The sequence below is a fragment of the Scyliorhinus torazame genome, chromosome 18 (assembly GCF_047496885.1).
Source record: "Scyliorhinus torazame isolate Kashiwa2021f chromosome 18, sScyTor2.1, whole genome shotgun sequence".
NCBI lineage: Eukaryota > Metazoa > Chordata > Chondrichthyes > Carcharhiniformes > Scyliorhinidae > Scyliorhinus > Scyliorhinus torazame.
The window spans coordinates 118622383-118640562 of record NC_092724.1 but is presented as its reverse complement, the minus strand read 5'-3'; the positions used below and the strand labels follow the sequence as shown (position 1 = coordinate 118640562).

The window sequence follows — 18180 nt, the reverse complement described above, 5'->3', positions numbered from 1 at the left end:
TTGCCTGACATTTAAGTGTTGCGTTAGCCCAAGCCTGGATATTGTCCAGGTCTTGCTGTATTTGGACATGGACTGCTTCAGTTTCCTAGGAGTCACAAATGCTGTTGAACATCGTGCAATCATCAGCAAATATCTCCATTTCTTTTATTTTAATATAAATTTAGAGTACCCAATCCACCTACCATGCACGTCTTTGGGTTGTGGGAGCAAAACCCACGCAAACACGGGGAGAATATGCAAACTCCACACAAACAGTGACCCAGAGCCGGAATCGAACCTGGGACCTTGGCGCCGTGAGGCAGCAGTGCAAAGCACTGCGCACCGTGCTGTCCAGATATCCCCATTTCTGACCTTGTGATGGAAGGGAGGTCATTGATGAAGCAACTGAAGATGGTTGTGCCTAAGACAATACCCTGAGGAACTCTTGCAATGATGTCCTTTTAAAAAACATGTAAGAGTTTTTTTCTAATTAAGGAGCAATTTGGTATGGTCAATCTACCTACCCTGCACATCTTTGGGTTTGTGGGGGGGGGAGATCCACGCAGACATGGAAAGAATGTGCAAACTCCACATGGACAATGATCGAACCCAGGTCCCCAAGCAGCAGTGCTAACCACTGCACCACACTGCAATGATGTCCTGGTATTGAAATGATTTGCCTCCAACAACCTCAACAATCTTCATTTGTGCTAGTTATATCTCCAATCAGTGGAGGTATTTTCCCCGGATTCCCATTGACTCTACTTTTGCTAGGACTCCTTGATACCACACTCGGCCAAATGCTGCCTTGATGTCAAGGGTAGTTGCTCTCACCTCACTGTTGGAAATCAGCTCTTTTGTCTATGTTTGGACCAAGGCTGTAATGAGGTCAGGGTCTGAGTGGCCCAGGTAGAAGCCAAATTGAGTGTTAGTGGGGCGGTTAATGCTAGGCAAGTGCCGACTTCCGGTTGCGGCGATGCACTGCTAAGCCGCACGTTTCGGCAGCTCCCGTTCTAACGGACTTTTGGGCTCTTTTTGGGAGCCCCAACGGAAATCTTTTGGGACCAAACCCAGTGTGGGGTGACGAAGGAAGGAGTCCCCCCGGGTGTGTATGGAAAGGATCGGTGGTAGTGGCCAGATTGCGAAGGATCCTTTGGAGCGGCAGAGAAGAGCAGGAAGAAGTAAGATGGCGACGGATGGAGCCCAGGCGACATGGGGCCCGGACCAGCAGGAATTCCTCCGACGGTGTGTGGAGGAATTAAAGGAGGAGGTGCTGGCGCCGATGTTATTGGCAATCGAATGGCTAAAAGAAACGCAAAAGGCCCAGGCGATAGAGCTCCGTGGGGTGAAGGCGAAGGCAGCTGAGAACGAGGATGAGATTCTGGGCCTAGCGGTAAAAGTGGAGGCGCACGAGGCGCTACATAAGAGGTGTATCGAAAGGCTCGAAGTCCTGGAGAACAGCTCGAGGAGAAAGAACCTCCGGATTCTGGGTCTCCCCGAGGGAGTGGAGGGAGCTGACGTTGGGGCTTATGTGAGCACGATGCTCCATTCGCTAATGGGAGCTGAGGCCCCCTCGGGCCCCCTGGAGGTGGAAGGGGCTCACCGGGTCCTTGTGAGGAGACCAAAGGCTGGAGAACCACCAAGGGCGATAGTGGTGAGATTTCACCGCTTCACCGACAGAGGCGGTTTTGAGCTGGGCCAAGAAGGTACGGAGTAGCAGGTGGGAGAATGCGGTGAAACGAGTGTATCAGGACTGGAGCGCAGAGGTGGCGAGAAGGAGGGTGAGCTTTAATCGGGCCAAGGCGGTGCTTCACAAGAAGAAAATAAAGTTTGGGATGCTGCAGCCGGCGCGATTGTGGGTCATGCACCAAGGCAAACATTACTACTTTGAAACGTCGGATGAGGCATGGACCTTCATCCAAGAAGAGAAACTGGACCAGAACTGAGGGACTGATGCTGTGGGGGAGACGACGATGTTGATGTACAGAAATGTAAATTGGGGAATGGGCGGTTCACAATATCGGGACGATAGACGGGGTTTTTTCTCTTCTTGATGGGGGGACACTGAGAAATGTGGGCGCCGGTGGAAAAAGGGACTGAGGGGGTGGGTGGGGAATGGGGGAGCTGCGCCATGGGGGGGTGGGGCCGATCCAGGAAAGCGCATTTTTTTCCCCCGCGCTAGGGAGATAGGGCGCAAGGAGGATGAGAGTTCCACACACAGGGGGGGGGTCAAGGAGAGAGCGGGGGAAGCCGGGGTCAGTTGGAGTCAGCTGACTTTTGGAAGCATCATGGGGGGAGTAACCATGCTAGATGGGGATCTAGCGGGGGGGGGGGGTCAACTGCTGGGTTGCTGCTGCTGGGAGCGAGAGGAAGCTGGCAAGGGAAGAGGTGGTCGGGATGGGAGTGCGCTGCCTGGGGGACGGGTGAGTGCGCGGGATCTGGACGGGGGACTGGCCTAGAATAGGGGATGGCTAGTCGGCGGGTGGGCGGGGGGGGGGGGGTCCAATCCGGTTGATCATGTGGAATGTGAGAGGCCTAAATGGGCCGATTAAGAGGGCCCGAGTGTTCGCGCACTCAAAAGGACTGAAGGCAGATGTGGTCATGCTTCAAGAGACGCATCTGAAGGTGGCGGATCAGGTTAGGTTAAGGAAAGGATGGGTGGGATAGGTGTTCCACTCAGGGTTGGACGTGAAAAATAGAGGGGTGGCGATATTGGTGGGGAAACGGATGTCGTTCGAGGCTAGGAATATAATGGTGGACAACGGTGGTAGATATGTGATGGTGAGTGGTAGATTGCAGGGAAAGGAGGTCATGCTGGTAAATGTATATGCCCCGAACTGGGACGACGCGGGGTTTATGAAGCGGATGCTGGGACGTATCCCAGACCTGGAGGTGGGAAGCCTGGTAATGGGGGGGGGGGGGGGGGGGGGGATTTCAATACTGTGCTGGATCCAGGGTTAGACCGGTCTAGATCCAGGACCGGAAGAAGGCCGGCAGCGGCCAAGGTGCTCGGGGTTTATGGAGCAAATGGGGGGAGTGGATCCGTGGAGATTTGCCAGGCCGTTGGCCAAAGAGTTCTCCTTTTTCTCCCATGTCCATAAGGTATACTCCCGGATAGATTTCTTTGTTTTGAGCAGGGCACTGATTTCGAGGGTGGAAGGAACGGAGTATTCGGCCATAGCCGTTTCAGACCATGCCCCCGCACTGGGTGGATCTGGAACTAGGAGAGGAGAGGGAACAACGCTCACTCTGGCGACTGGATGTGGGACTATTGGCGGACGAGGGGGTCTGTGGAAGGGTGCGGGGATGTATTGAGAGGTACCTGGAGGCCAATGATGACGGTGAGATCCAGGTGGGAGTAGTTTGGGAAGCGCTGAAGGCGGTGGTTGGGGGAGAGTTGATCTCCATTAGGGCTTACAAGGAGAAAAAAGAGGGCAAAGAAAGGGAGAGATTAGTGGGGGAGATTTTGAGGGTGGATAAAAGATGTGCGGAGGCCCCAGACGAAGGACTATATAGAGAGAGGCGAAGACTTCAGACGGAGTTTGACCTGCTGACCACAGGGAAGGCAGAGGCACAGTGGAGGAAGGCACAGGGGATGAGATACGAATATGGGGAAAAGGCGAGCCGGCTGCTGGCCCACCAGCTTCGTAAGAGGATAGCGGCGAGGGAAATAGGGGGAGTTAGGGATGAAACGGGAACTACGGAGCGGAGAGCAGGGAAGGTAAATGAGGTGTTTAAGACCTTTTATGAGAGGCTATATAGGTCCCAACCCCCGGAGGGAAACGAGGGGATGTAACAGTTTCTGAACTAACTAAGGTTCCCGAGGGTGGAGGAGCAGGAGGTGGAAGGCCTGGGGGCACCAATTGGGGTGGACGAGGTTACCAAGGGGCTGGGGAACATGCAGGCAGGGAAGGCCCTGGGACCAGACGGTTTCCCGGTGGAATTTTACAGGAAATATGTGGACTTGTTGGCCCCGCTGCTGGCGAGAACCTTTAACGAGGCCAGAGAAGGGGGGACTCTACCCCCGACAATGTCGGAGGCGACGATATCACTAATCCTGAAGCGTGATAAAGATCCGCTGCAATACGGGTCATCTAGGCCTATCTCGCTCCTGAATGTAGACGCCAAGTTGCTGGCAAAAGTGCTAGCGACAAGGATCGAGGATTGTGTCCTGGGGGTGGTGCATGAAGACCAGACAGGGTTTGTAAAGGGGAGACAATTGAATGTTAACGTGCGACGGCTGTTGGGGGTGATAATGATGCCCCCAGCGGAGGGGGAGGCAGAGATAGTGGTAGCGATGGATGCAGAGAAGGCATTCGATAGGGTAGAGTGGGAGTATTTATGGGAGGTGTTGAGGAGGTTTGGGTTCGGGGAGGGGTTTGTCAGTTAGGTCAAACTCCTCTATGGGGCCCCAGTGGCAAGTGTAGTCACAAATCGGCAGAGATCGGAGTATTTTCGGTTACATAGGGGAACAAGGCAGGGGTGCCCCCTGTCCCCATTACTGTTCGCGCTGGCAATTGAACCACTGGCCACAGCGTTGAGAGACTCTAGGAAATGGAGGGGGGTGGTTAGAGGAGGAGAGGAACATCGAGTGTCACTCTACGCAGATGACCTACTGCTGTATGTGGCGGATCCTGTGGAGGGGATGACGGAGGTTATGCAGATATTGAGGGAGTTTGGAGATTTTTCGGGATATAGGCTTAATATGGGGAAGAGTGTGCTTTTCGTAGTACACCCCGGGGATCAGGGAAGAGGGATAGACGCCCTGCCGTTAAGGAGAGTGGAAAGGAGCTTCTGATATTTGGGGATTCAGGTAGCCAAGAGCTGGGGAACTCTACACAAACTCAATCTGACGCGGCTGGTGGAGCAGATGGAGGAGGATTTCAAGAGGTGGGATATGCTGCCGTTCTCACTGGCGGGCAGAGTGCAGGCGGTAAAGATGATGGTCCTCCCAAGGTTTCTTTTTGTGTTTCAATGTCTCCCCATTTTGATCACTAAGGCCTTTTTTAAGAAAATAGATAGGAGTGTTATGAGTTTTGTGTGGGCAGGGAAGACCCTGAGGGTAAGGCGGGGGTTCCTGCAGCGCAGCAGGGACAGAGGGGGACTGGCGTTGCCGAATTTGGACGACTATTACTGGGCCGCCAATGTGGCGATGGTTTGCAAGTGGATGAGGGAGGGAGAGGGGGCGGCGTGGAAGAGGCTGGAGATGGCGTCCTGTAAAGGAACGAGCCTAAAGGCGCTGGTGACGGCGCCGCTACCGCTTTCCCCGAAAAGGTATACCACGAACCCAGTGGTGGTGGCAACCTTAAGGATCTGGGGGCAATGGAGGCGACATAGGGGGGTGACGGGTGCCTCGGTGTGCCCGATCAGGAATAATCATAGGTTTGTCCCAGGAAGGATGGACGCAGGGTTCCAGAGCTGGCACCGGGCAGGAATTAGGAGATTGAGAGACTTGTTTATTGACGGGGAGTTTGCGAGCCTGGGAGCGCTGGAGGAAAAGTATGAGTTGCCCCCGGGGAATATCTTTAGATATATGCAAGTGAGGGCGTTTACGAGGCAACAGGTGAGTGAATATCCTCTGCTCCCGACACAGGGGATCCAGGATAGAGTGATTTCGGGGGTATGGGTCGAGGAGGGCACAGTGTCCGAAATATATCAGAGATGAGAGACGAGGGGGAGGCGCTGATAGAGGAGTTGAAAGGAAAATGGGAAGAAGAGCTGGGGAAGGAGATTGAGGAGGGGCTGTGGGCTGATGCCCTAAGTAGGGTAAATTCCTCTTCCTCGTGTGCCAGGCTTAGCCTGATACAGTTCAAGGTTCTACACAGAGCACACATGACGGGAGCAAGGCTGAGCAGGTTCTTCGGAATGGAGGACAGGTGCGGGAGGTGCTTGGGATGCCCGGCGAACCACACACATATGTTCTGGTCGTGTCCGGCACTGGATGAGTACTGGAGGGGCGTGGCAAGAGTGATTTCAAAGGTGGTGAAGGTCCGGGTCAAGCCAGGTTGGGGGTTAGCTATATTTGGGGTAGCGGAAGAGCCGGGAGTGCAGGAGGTGAAAGAGGCTAATATTTTGGCCTTTGCGTCCCTGGTAGCCCGGCGAAGGATCTTACTTATGTGGAAGGAAACAAAACCCCCCGGAGTGGAGGCCTGGATAAACGACATGGCAGGGTTCATAAAACTGGAATGGATGAAGTTTGCGTTGAGAGGATCGATTCAGGGGTTCTCCAGGCGGTGGCAACCGTTCCTTGACTATCTCGCGGAACGTTAAGGGAAAATAGATCAGCAGCAGCAGCCCGGGGGGTGGGGGGGGCGCGCTATTTTTTGTTACTTTGCTAGTTCACTATTTTATTTAAATAATGTTAGTTATTGTGTTATCTCTTATGTTGATTTGTAAAGTGGAAAAATTGTGTTTGAAAACTTCAATAAAATATATATTTTTTAAAAAGCTAGGCAAGTGACTCTTGATAACACTGCTGATCGAGAGTAGATTGATGCAGAGGTAGTTGGCAGGTTTGGATTTGTCCTGCTTCTTGTGTACAGGACATACCGGGGCAATTTACCACATTGCTGGGTAGAAGCCAGAGTTCTAGCTGTATTGGAATAGCTTGGCTAGGGGCGTGGCAAGATCTGTAGCACAAGTCTTCAGTACTATTGCCAGAATATTGTCAGGGCCCTAGCCTTGCTGATTTATTCCCGACATCGCTTGGTTTGAGGTGCTGATGGCAATTGTCTCATCCCAGCTGCCATTCCTCAGTTAAAACAGATTAATCTGAAAGATTATACACTTACTCTTGCTGTGTGCCTCGGTTGATGCAGTTTTTTGTGTAGAATAAGAGACTGAATGAACTCGCTATACAGGCAAATGTTACTGCAATAGTCAAAGGAAACTTTCATCCCATCAACCTGACGTTCAATTTCTGACCACGCTTTGAAAGGGCGGAGTCCAAACAAGTCACCTCACTCCTTCACTTGCTGACCTGTGTTGTGACATCAAGAGGGAGGAGGTGCTGAGTAGAGGGAAATGAGGGCACTGAGGTGGGTGAGTTGGTTTTCTGTGCTGTCGAGCGTTTTTTAGGTGTGTACAGCACGAGAGCCCACCCGAGCACCACATCTAATCCTGCCCTGAAACCCAGGCAATCTGGTCCTAGTTGAGCTTATGAGTGCTTTGTCTTGTCAGAATTCTGTTGACTGGTGGGGGTTTTGGAAAGAGCAAACCTAAGTTCTGTTTTCTCCATTTTAAATTATCCGTAAACGGAATACTCCAGTCTTAGTATGAGTTACTTCAGATGTGGCTTTGAGACACAACTGCATAGCTCACAAGAAAAGCTTTGTAGTCCCCTCATTGTCTCCCTTCTACCCAGGTCTTGTGACGAGACTTGTGAAAGGTAGGGAAATTGAGCAGTAACCGGGCTGACGTTTTCGCTCTTCACAACTCAGGCCGATTGTAATACTGCCATCCCAGATAAGATCAGCTGACCCATCACTAACAGGGCATTCAATTTGGGACCCAGGCTCTGTGATTTGGTTCTACATGAGCTGTTGCTTTTGCTCAGAACCAGTAATGTTTCCATTCACTTGAACCTAATGCTCAAGATCAAATATTTTGTGTCCTGTAACTGTCTGATATCTTTTTTTAAAAATAAATTAGAGTATCCAATTAATTTTTTCCAATTAAGGGGCAATTTAGCATGGCCAATCCACCTACACTGCACATCTTTGGGTTGTGGGGGCGAAGCCTATGCAAACACGGAGAATGTGCAAACTCCACACGGACAGTGACCCAGAGCCGGGATCGAACCTGGGACCTTGGCGCCGTGAGGCTGCAGGGCTAACCCACTGTGCCACCGTGCTGCCCTACTGTCTGATATCTTAATAGTTATTAGGGTAAAGACATTTTCTGTGGAAATGTTACTGCCTGTATGTGAATATTGAACACTTTTGTGCTTTCATGACTTTCCGCTTTCCCTCACTTTAGCATGCCAATAATCAGACCATAACAGAGTTTGAATTGAAATGGCGGCACTGGCAGGAGGAATGTGAGCGATGCCTGAAAGAGGGAACATTTGCATCCAATGGTGACCTACTGCTAATTTGTCGGGTAAGAAAGAAGGCTGCTGAACTCCGATTCAGCCATATCCCTTGCCTGTGAAGTAGAACTCTTTTTCTGAGAATTTTGGAACTCTCGCTGTCAGTATATCAATAATAAAGAAGCCAACACGAACACCCGCTCTCAGCAGCATGCAATTTGTGGAGCTCTCGCAGACCGATAGAACACTTAAACCTTTTTGTAATGGGAAAAAGTCATTAGCATCAGCACCTTCTCATCAAATCCCTCACTTCGTACCTATTTCTGCCCTCTTCCCTATGGCCACATGACACACATTACCCTTTTATCCCAGTAGAAATGCTAATTAGCTATCATTGACCCCAACTCCCCTTCATCCTAGTTGTAAATAAACGGTTGAGAGCAAAACTGTTTACAACCCGATACAAACAGTGCTTTTCTGGGACTTCGGGAGACCCTACTCATGGCAAACTCAGACTGCTCCTGACATTGTCTTTAATATACTCTCCCACAATATAATTGTACAAAACTTGTAACTATAACCAAGGATATGTTTTCCTTGGAGAGAGTGCAACAAGGGTTCTTTTAGACAAATTAGTGGGAAGAGGAGATTATGCTATATGGAGAGATTGAGTACTCTGGGTCTGAATTCCCTAGAGTTAAGGCGATTAAGAGACAATCTCATTGAAACCAATAACATTTATTAAAAGGCTTTACGGAGTAGACGGTGCAAGGATATTTCTCCTGGTTGGGCAATTTAGAACATAGGTCACAGTCTTAATTAAAGGGTCAACCAGTTTAGACTGTGATGAGGAGAAATTTCTTCACTCAAAGGGTTGTGAACCATTGGAATTTATTACTCCAGAGCACGATGAATGCTCAGTCATTGACTACACACAAGTCACAGACCAATAGCTTTTTAGACACCAAGAAAAACAAGGAACATGTACAGAAAGATATAGCTGAGGTGGAAGATCAGCCATGATTTTATTGTATTTGGAGCAGGTTCAAAGGGCTGAATGGTCTGGTCCTGCTCCTATTTCTTCTTAGAATTTCACTTGCACCATTACTTGGATCTTATTTTCTCAGGAAAATAAAGTACTATGTCCAATTTCTTTAATGTTTCCACCAGTATGTGTGAATACTTAATGGCTTATACATCTAATAACCTTCCTGGATCAAAGACCGGTGCATGGAGCTGAAAAAGACATCAGCCATGATCTGATTGAAGATAGAACAAAATGGTTTGCCCCTGTTCCTGTCTTTAGGCAATTGTATACAGATTCAGTAGAATCAGAATGGAGATTTTTCTTGAACACTGGTCTCGACACCATACTTAACTCTGTATTTACCCACCAAGGCAATCCTCTGATTGTTCATAAAGAACAATACATACAGGAGGGCTGGTTGGCCCAAGTTGCTTATCCATAGAAGCTGTACAACATTCCTCATTACAACTACCTCTTGAATGATTGAAATGTTTTTACTTCCATGCCCCACCCAGCGACCATTCTAGATGTGACCATGCTGTGAAGAATCATAGAATTTACAGTGCAGAAGGAGGCCATTCAGCCCATCGGGTCTGCACCGGCTCTTGGAAGAAGTCCTTGCCTTACCTTTCACTTTAAAGTGTGCTGATAGCTGTTGCCATAAGTGTTAATATCGTGCAATCACAGATTGTTCAAATTGGTTGGAACAGAGGGAAAGGCCTTTCAGGAATGATCAACACATTAAGTTTGCTGTCTTTACACTTGTGCTATTTGCTGTGGCAGTTAACAGTAAGAACACCAACTGATCCCCTTGCTACTTCACTCTGGATAACTGTGGCACACCCAATTAACATGGCCAGTTGTTACTGCTTTCCTTACTGAGCTTGATTATTTGGCACATGAAATATTTGTGACATGACTGTTGCCAATAGCCCACTCAATTTCTGTTCCCTTCTTAGATCCTAGCAGGTGACGGGGATGCAGTGAGTGAAAAAATGGATCTCTTGTCTACCTGGTACCACCTCATGGTCAGCAAGCTATTGTACAGTCACCCAACTGTAAAACCCACTGACCTTTATCAATACGCTGAGGTAAGAAAGCTTTCCGAGAACTTGTCACCACACAGCTTATCCACCAAAATACAGTGTGGATTTTCATTTGGTACAGTGGTGGAATTGTTAGGATCCCAGATGAGAATCCAACAATTTTTCAATTTGTAAAACTGTGAGGAAAGGATACTTTGCCCCAGATGCAATGCCTTTGACCAATAACTATCTTTTATGTTAAAATAAACTTTAATTTAAACACAGAATCAATCACATTAGCAACAAAGTAACAGCTTTGAAGTTAACAGCTCAAACAGTTCTTAAATAAAAGGAAAAGCTTTACCTTACTTACTACACCTGCAACTGTGTATATTCCAATTAAGCAAACCAGTAGAGTTCAAAGATCACTTATAAATAAAGTTATCAATCAGGTTTACTTGCTTTTCTCTGTGCAAAGATCTTGGACAGAACCTTTTGGGGGCCACCTGAAGCCCTATCTTGTCAGACTAAAATCCTATGGCAAACTGAAAAACCACAGATAGACCTGGCTCGAATCTCTTAATTATATCATAAGGCATTCTTCAGTCACCTCTCATCAGGATGTCCCACGACTTTTTATCCAGGACTAAGCACCATCCTTCATAAATTATCTACACCCCAGGGATCCTTCAAAATCAAAACCATGTTCAATTAGCCATCTATCTGTAAACAAGTAAATGATTAACACCAATGATGACCTAACTTTTAGGACCCCTTATTCATAGTTTTAGCAGACATACTGTCTGTATGTATCTTAAACCAGGTTTTTAATATCCATTGACTCTGTCTAGACCTCCCGCTGTCTTGGGAAGCAGGCAGCATAATCAATTCTCTCTTCCAACCTCTTCTATCGGGCAGAAGACACAAGTCTGAGATCGCACAATAATAGATTCAAAAACAGCTTCTTCCCCGCAGTTACCAGACTCCTGAATGACCCTCTTATGGACTGAACTCTACGTATCTTTACTGTGTAGCAGTACACTCCGTATGCTTCATCCAATAGCTTTGTCATGTATTTACATTGTATATTTATTGTATGTCCTATGTCTTTCATGTATGGAATGATCTGCATGGATTGTACGCAGAACAATACTTTTCATTGTACCTCTGTACACGCGGCAAATCTAAATCTAAAATTACATTACTGCAACAACTAGAAATCATAGTATATAACAATTTCTTACATTCATCACGGAATCCATTCAGGCTCACACTCCCTGAACCTGGTACACAACGTAAAAGAGAGGTTCAGGTGTATTCTGTAGTCATTGGGCAGCATGGGCTAGGCACCAACCTTTAACCTTGATTTCAATTTGGACAGATTAAAGAGTCGGCAAAATTAAAAGGAAACATTGAAGATACAGAACATGTCAGTTTGAAGTTGGTTGTGTACTATGGCATTTGATGGTGATTGCTTAGACGGTGCTTTGCCCTGTTTGTAACACTGTGCTGTACCTGTCCTGGGGAGTGTTTGATGGGGACAGTGTAGAGGGAGCTTTACTCTGTATCAAACCCTGTGCTGTAACCATCCTGGGAATGTTTGATGGAATTATGAAGTGCTTGACAGAGAAGTTGCTGAGTTCCTGAAATTGGCTGTGGTGTTCTAATACTCCAAATTAATTGCAACATGTTTTGTGTTGTTAGAGATATTTCAGGAGATCTTTCCTTAAATTGCGAAAGCTGAGTAAATTGTCAAATCTCAAGGCTAACCCAAATAATATAATTGTTTTGCAAGCACACTTTAGTTTGAGCAGATCAGTTTTTGAGTGCTGCCAGCTGAACTTGGCTGGTGTTTGTGAATAATCTGCTATCACTGGGCACATTTGTTGCCACTCCACTGGCTCAGTCAAATTGCTCTGTATCTTCCTCTTTGGTTCCTCCTAAACCTGAAGTACAACATCGTACTCACTGTGCACTAGTCAAAGTTGGGTAGTGTAATCATGGTTGTCAAATGGGGATAGATTTTAGGAGGAAGTACAGACTGAAGGAGGTTAAAAGTATTATAGTTCTGAGGTCCCAGGAAAAAATGAGTTTAGAATGCCAAGTATTGATTTTAAGAGCATTTAGGAAGGAGAAATTGTATGTTGGACAGAGTATTTGTAGGAGGAGGAATTTGTTCTTAAGAGGGTTGTGAATTTTTGGAAATCCTTGCCACAGAGAGATGCGGGGGCAGAGTCCTTATGTATATTTAAGGCTAACTTAGTTAGATTCTTGATCTGTAAGGAAATCAAGGTTACGGGGGAGGGCAGGAAAGTGGATGCGAATTGGAATGTTGGATCATCCTGTTTCTATTTTTTATGGTCTTAATAATAATAATGGACTTACGGGTGCGGCGATGACCAGCTAAGTCGCACGTTTCGGCACCTCCCGTTTTAACGGACTTTTGGGCTCTTATCGGGAGTCCCAATGGCAATTTTCGAAGGCTAAACCCACTGTGAGGCGACATAGAAGGGAGTCCCCCCGGATGTGAATGGACAGAAGAGATAATAGTGGCCAGATTGCGGAGGATCCTCTGGAGCAGAAGGGAAGTGAGAAGCAAGATGGCAGCGGAGGGAGGCCAGTTGGTATGGGGCCTGGAACAGCAGGAGTTCCTCCGGCGATGTGTGGAGGAGCTCAAGAAGGAGGTGCTGGCACCGATGCTGCAGGCGTTTGAGGGGTTAAAGGAGGCGCAGAAGACCCAAGAGATGGAGCTCCGTGGAGTGAAGGCAAAAGCTGCCGAAAATGAGGACGAGATACAGGGCTTGGTGGTGAAGACGGAGACGCACGAGGCACTGCATAAGAGGTGTATGGAGAGACTGGAAGCCCTGGAAAATAGCTCGAGGAGGAAGAACTTAAGAATCTTGGGTCTTCCCGAAGGGGCAGAGGGAGCCGACGTTGGGGTGTATGTGAGCACGATGCTTCATACCTTAATGGGAGCTGAGGCCCCGACGGGCCCCCTGGAAGTGGAGGGAGCGTATCGAGTCCTCGTGAGAAGACCAAAGGCAGGAGAAATACCTCTAGCAATAGTGGTGAGGTTCCACCGCTACAAGGACAGGGAGATGGTCCTGAGATGGGCGAAAAAGACACGGAGCAGCAGGTGGGAGAACGCGGTGATCCGCGTGTATCAGGATTGGAGTGCGGAGGTGGCGCGAAGGAGGGCGAGTTTCAATCTGGCCAAGGCGGTGCTCCACAAGAGGAAAGTGAAGTTCGGAATGTGGCAGCCGGCAAGACTGTGGGTTACACACCAGGGTAAACACCACTACTTCGAGACGGCAGAAGAGGCGTGGACATTTATTGAAGAGGAGAAGTTGGACTAGATTGGAGAAAGAGTGTTTGAAATGAAGTAGTGAGGTGGTGGTAAGGGACTGTGAATCAGATGGGGGGAAATTTTCTTTCCCCTCGAAGCGGGGGGACACGAAGAAATGTGGGCGCCGGTGGGGAAGGGAGGGGTAAGGAGAGAGGGAGCTGCGCCATCAGGGGCGGGGCCGAGAGGGAAGCGCGGGCTTTGTTCCTGCGCTATGGAAATTGTGGCGGGAAAAGGGGGCGCAGGAAGGAGGGGGCCTCACATAATGGGAGGCTAAGGATAAACGGGGGAAGCCGAAGTCAGCCAGAGTTTGCTGACTTCTGGAAGCAATATGGGGGGAGCAACTAAGCTAGAGAGGGATCTAGCGGGGGGGGGTTAACTGGGTTGCTGCTGCTAAGGGGAAGGGGGAGCTGTTACGGGTTGGGATGGTCGGGTCGGGAGGGCGCCGTTGGGGGGATAAGCGGGTGCGTGGGAACCGGGTGAGGAGCTGGTCTAAAAAGGGGGAAGGCTAGTCGACGAGGGGGGGGGGGTAAAAGAGCTCCCCAACCCGGTTGATCACGTGGAACGTGAGAGGGTTGAACGGGCCGATTAAGAGGGCAAGGGTACTTGCGCACCTAAAGAAGCTAAAGGCAGACTTGGTCATGCTTCAGGAGACGCACCTGAAACTGGCGGATCAGGTCAGATTAAGAAAAGGATGGGTGGGACAGGTATTCCACTCGGGCTTGGATGCGAAAAATAGAGGGGTGGCAATACTGGTGGGGGAACGGGTATTGTTTGAGGCGAAGACCATAGTGGCGGACCGTGGGGGTAGATACGTGAGGGTGAGTGGCAGATTGCAAGGTGAGGCGGTGGTGCTGGTGAATGTATATGCCCCGAACTGGGATGACGTGAACTTTATGAAGCGCATGTTGGGGCGCATCCCGGACCTGGAGATGGGAAAGTTGGTAATGGGGGGGGGACTTCAACACTGTGCTGGACCCAGGGCTGGACCGGTCCAGATCTAGGACAAGTGTACTCTAGGATAGACTTTTTTGTCCTGGGAAGGGCGCTGATCCCGAAGGTGGCAGGAACGGAGTATTCGGCTATAGCCATTTCAGATCATGCCCCACATTGGGTAGATCTGGAATAGGAGAGGAAAAGGAACAGCGCCCACTCTTGAGATTAGATATGGGACTGTTGGCGGACGAGGGGGTATGTGTAAGGGTGAGGGGATGTATTGAAAGGTACCTAGAGATTAATGATGACGGAGAGGTCCAGGTGGGAGTGGTCTGGGAGGCGCTGAAGGCGGTGGTTAGAGGGGAGCTGATCTCCATAAGGGCCCATAAGGGGAAACAAGAGGGTAAAGAAAGGGAGAGATTGTTGAGGGAGATTTTGAGGGTGGATAGGCAATATGCGGAGGCTCCAGATGAAGGGCTACACAGGGAAAGACGGAGATTGCACACGGACTTTGACTTGTTGACCATGGGCAAGGCGGAGGCACAATGGGGGAAGGCACAGGGAGTGCAGTATGAATATGGAGAGAGGGCGAGCCGGCTGCTGGCCCAACAACTTAGGAAGAGGGGGGCGGCGAGAGAGATCGGAGGGGTTAGAGACGAGGAGGGAACGATGGAACGGGGAGCGGAGAGGGTGAACGGGGTGTTTAAGGTATTTTACGAGAGGCTATATAAGGCTCAACCCCCGGAAGGGAAAGAGGGAATGATGCGTGTCCTAGACCAGCTGGAGTTCCCGAAGGTTGAGGAACAGGAGGTGACAGGACTGGGAGCGCAGATTGAGGTGGAGGAGGTGGTAAAAGGAATTGGGAACATGCAGGCAGGGAAGGCCCCGGGACCGGATGGGTTCCCGGTGGAGTTCTATAGGAAATACGTGGACCTGCTGGCCCCACTTCTGACGAGAACCTTTAATGAGGCTAGGGAAAGGGGGACACTACCCCCGACGATGTCGGAGGGGACGATATCGCTGATCCTGAAAAGAGACAAAGACCCGCTGCAGTGCGGTTCATACAGGCCTATTTCCCTCTTGAACGTAGATGTCAAGCTTTTGGCCAAGGTGATGGCGACGAGGATAGAGGACTGTGTCCCTGGGGTGGTGCATGATGATCAAACGGGGTTTCTTAAAGGGAGGCAATTGAATGCTAATATACGGAGGCTGCTGGGGGTGATGATGATGCCCCCGCCAGAGGGGGAGGCGGAGATAGTGGTGGCGATGGATGCAGAGAAAGCATTTGATAGAGTGGAGTAGGACTACCTGTGGGAAGTACTGAGGAGATTTGGATTTGGAGAGGGGTTCATTAGATGGGTTCAGCTCCTGTACAGGGCCCCGGTGGCAAATGTGATTACAAATAGGCAACGATCTGACCACTTCCGACTATATAGGGGTACAAGACAGGGATGTCCCCTGTCCCCGTTACTGTTTGCGTTGGCAATTGAGCCACTGGCCATAGCGCTGAGGGGCTCTAGGAAGTGGAGGGGGGTACTTAGAGGAGGAGGAGGAGAGCATCGGGTGTCATTATACGCGGATGATTTGTTGTTGTATGTCGCGGACCCAGTGGAGGGGATGCCTGAGATAATGCAGACACGCAGGGAGTTTGGAGAATTTTTAGGATATAAATTGAATATGGGGAAGAGCGAACTGTTTGTGATGCACCCCGGGGGACAGGGCAGGGGAATAGACGATTTACCGTTGAGGAGGGTAACAAGGGATTTCCGGTATTTAGGGATCCAGGTGGCCAGGAACTGGGGAACCTTGCATAAGCTTAACTTGGCACGACTGGTAGAGCAGATGGAAGAGGACTTTAGGAGGTGGGACATGGCGCCCCTGTCATTGGCGGGCAGGGTGCAGGCGGTTAAAATAGCGGTCCTTCCGAGGTTTCTTTTTGTGTTCCAGTGCCTCCCTGTACTGATTACAAAGGCCTTTTTTAAGAAGGTGGACAAGAGTATTATGAGCTTTGTGTGGGCTGGAAAGACCCCAAGAGTAAAGAGGGGGTTCCTGCAGCGCAGTAGGGACAGAGGGGGACTGGCACTGCCGAGTCTAAGTGATTATTTTTTGGCCGCCAACGTGTCAATGATATGTAAGTGGATGAGGGAAGGGGAAGGAGCGGCGTGGAAAAGACTGGAGTTGGCGTCCTGTAGGGGAACTAGTCTAAAAGCACTGGCGATGGCGCCATTACCGTTCTCCCCGAAAAAATACACCACAAACCCAGTGGTGGTGCCAACTCTGAAAATTTGGGGGCATTGGAGACGACATAAGGGAGTGACGGGTGCCTCAGTGTGGTCCCCGATAAGGAACAACCATAGGTTCGTCCCGGGAAGGATAGATGGGGGATTCCAATCTTGGCAGCGAGCAGGAATTGCGAAATTGAAGGACTTGTTCTTAGACGGGACGTTCGCGAGTCTGGGAGCACTGACAGAAAAATATGGGTTGCCACCTGGGAATGCATTTCGCTATATGCAAGTGAGGGCATTTGTGAGGCAACAGGTGAGGGAATTTCCGCAGCTCCCGGCGCAAGAGATCCAGGACAGAGTGATTTTGGGGGCATGGGCGGGTGATGGTAGGGTGTCAGATATATATAGGGAAATGAGAGACGAGGGGGAGACGATGGTAGAGGAGCTGAAGGGTAAATGGGAGGAGGAGCTGGGGGAAGAGATTGGGGAGGGGCTGTGGGCAGATGCCCTAAGTAGGGTAAACTCTTTGTCCTCGTGTGCCAGGCTCAGCCTGATACAATTCAAGGTTCTACACAGGGCGCATATGACTGGAGCAAGGCTAAGTAGACTTTTTGGATTGGAGGATAGGTGCGGGAGATGCGCGGGAAGCCCGGCGAACCACACCCACATGTTTTGGTCCTGTCCGGTATTGCATGGTTTCTGGGTGGGTGTAGCAAAAGTGATTTCAAAGGTGGTGGGGGTCCGGGTCGAACCAGGCTGGGGGTTGGCTATATTTGGGGTTGCAGATGAGCCGGGAGTGCAGGAGGCGAGAGAGGCCGATGTCTTGGCCTTTGCGTCCCTAGTAGCCCAGCGAAGGATTCTACTTATGTGGAAAGAAGCTAAGCCCCCGGGTGTGGAGGCCTGGATCAATGACATGGCAGGGTTCATAAAATTGGAGCGGATAAAGTACGCACTAAGAGGTTCGGCTCAAGGGTTCACCAGGCGGTGGCAACCGTTCCTCGACTATCTCGCAGAGCGATAAGGGAAAATAGGAAAGGTAGCAGCAGCAACCCAGGGGGGAGCGGGGGGGGGTGGGGTGGGGGGCTCATTTGGGTCCTCAGGGGTTTTATGTATGTGGTTATATATTAGTTATTTATATTAGATGTTACGAAGTTACTATTTTTGTTGTTTCTTATTTTGTTGTTGGCAGTTGCCGTTAGTTCGCATATTTTTTTTTTTAAACCGATCAATGTATATATTATTACAAAGTTGTAAAATGGAAAATTTTTGTTTGATCGAAAAACTTTAATAAAATATATTTATTAAAAATGTTTTAAAAAAAATAATAATAATAGCTTATTGTCACGAGTAGGCTTCAATGAGGTTACTGTGAAAAGCCCCTAGTCGCCACATTCCAGCGCCTGTTCGGGGAGGCCGGTATGGGAATTGAACCCGCGCTGCTGCCTTGTTCTGTATTACAAGCCATCTGTTTAGGGCAGCACGGTAGCACAAGTGGATAGCAAAGTGGCTTCACAGCTCCAGGGTCCCATGTTCGATTCCCCGCTGGGTCACTGTCTGTGCGGAGTCTGCACGTTCTCCCCGTGTCTGCGTGGGTTTCCTCCGGGTTCTCCTATTTC

At 49.6% G+C, this 18180-nt stretch overlaps 1 protein-coding gene across 2 annotated transcripts in view; it reads left to right on the top strand.

Moving 5' to 3' along the window:
- nup85 (nucleoporin 85) overlaps positions 1–18180 on the top strand; it is a 74396-nt gene that overhangs the window by 31415 nt on the left and 24801 nt on the right. For both annotated transcript variants that reach the window (XM_072483219.1, XM_072483218.1), the window contains exons 9-10: positions 7957–8079; positions 9995–10126. In XM_072483219.1, coding sequence (XP_072339320.1) covers positions 7957–8079; positions 9995–10126 — 255 coding nt within the window. The remainder of the gene's footprint in view (positions 1–7956; positions 8080–9994; positions 10127–18180) is intronic.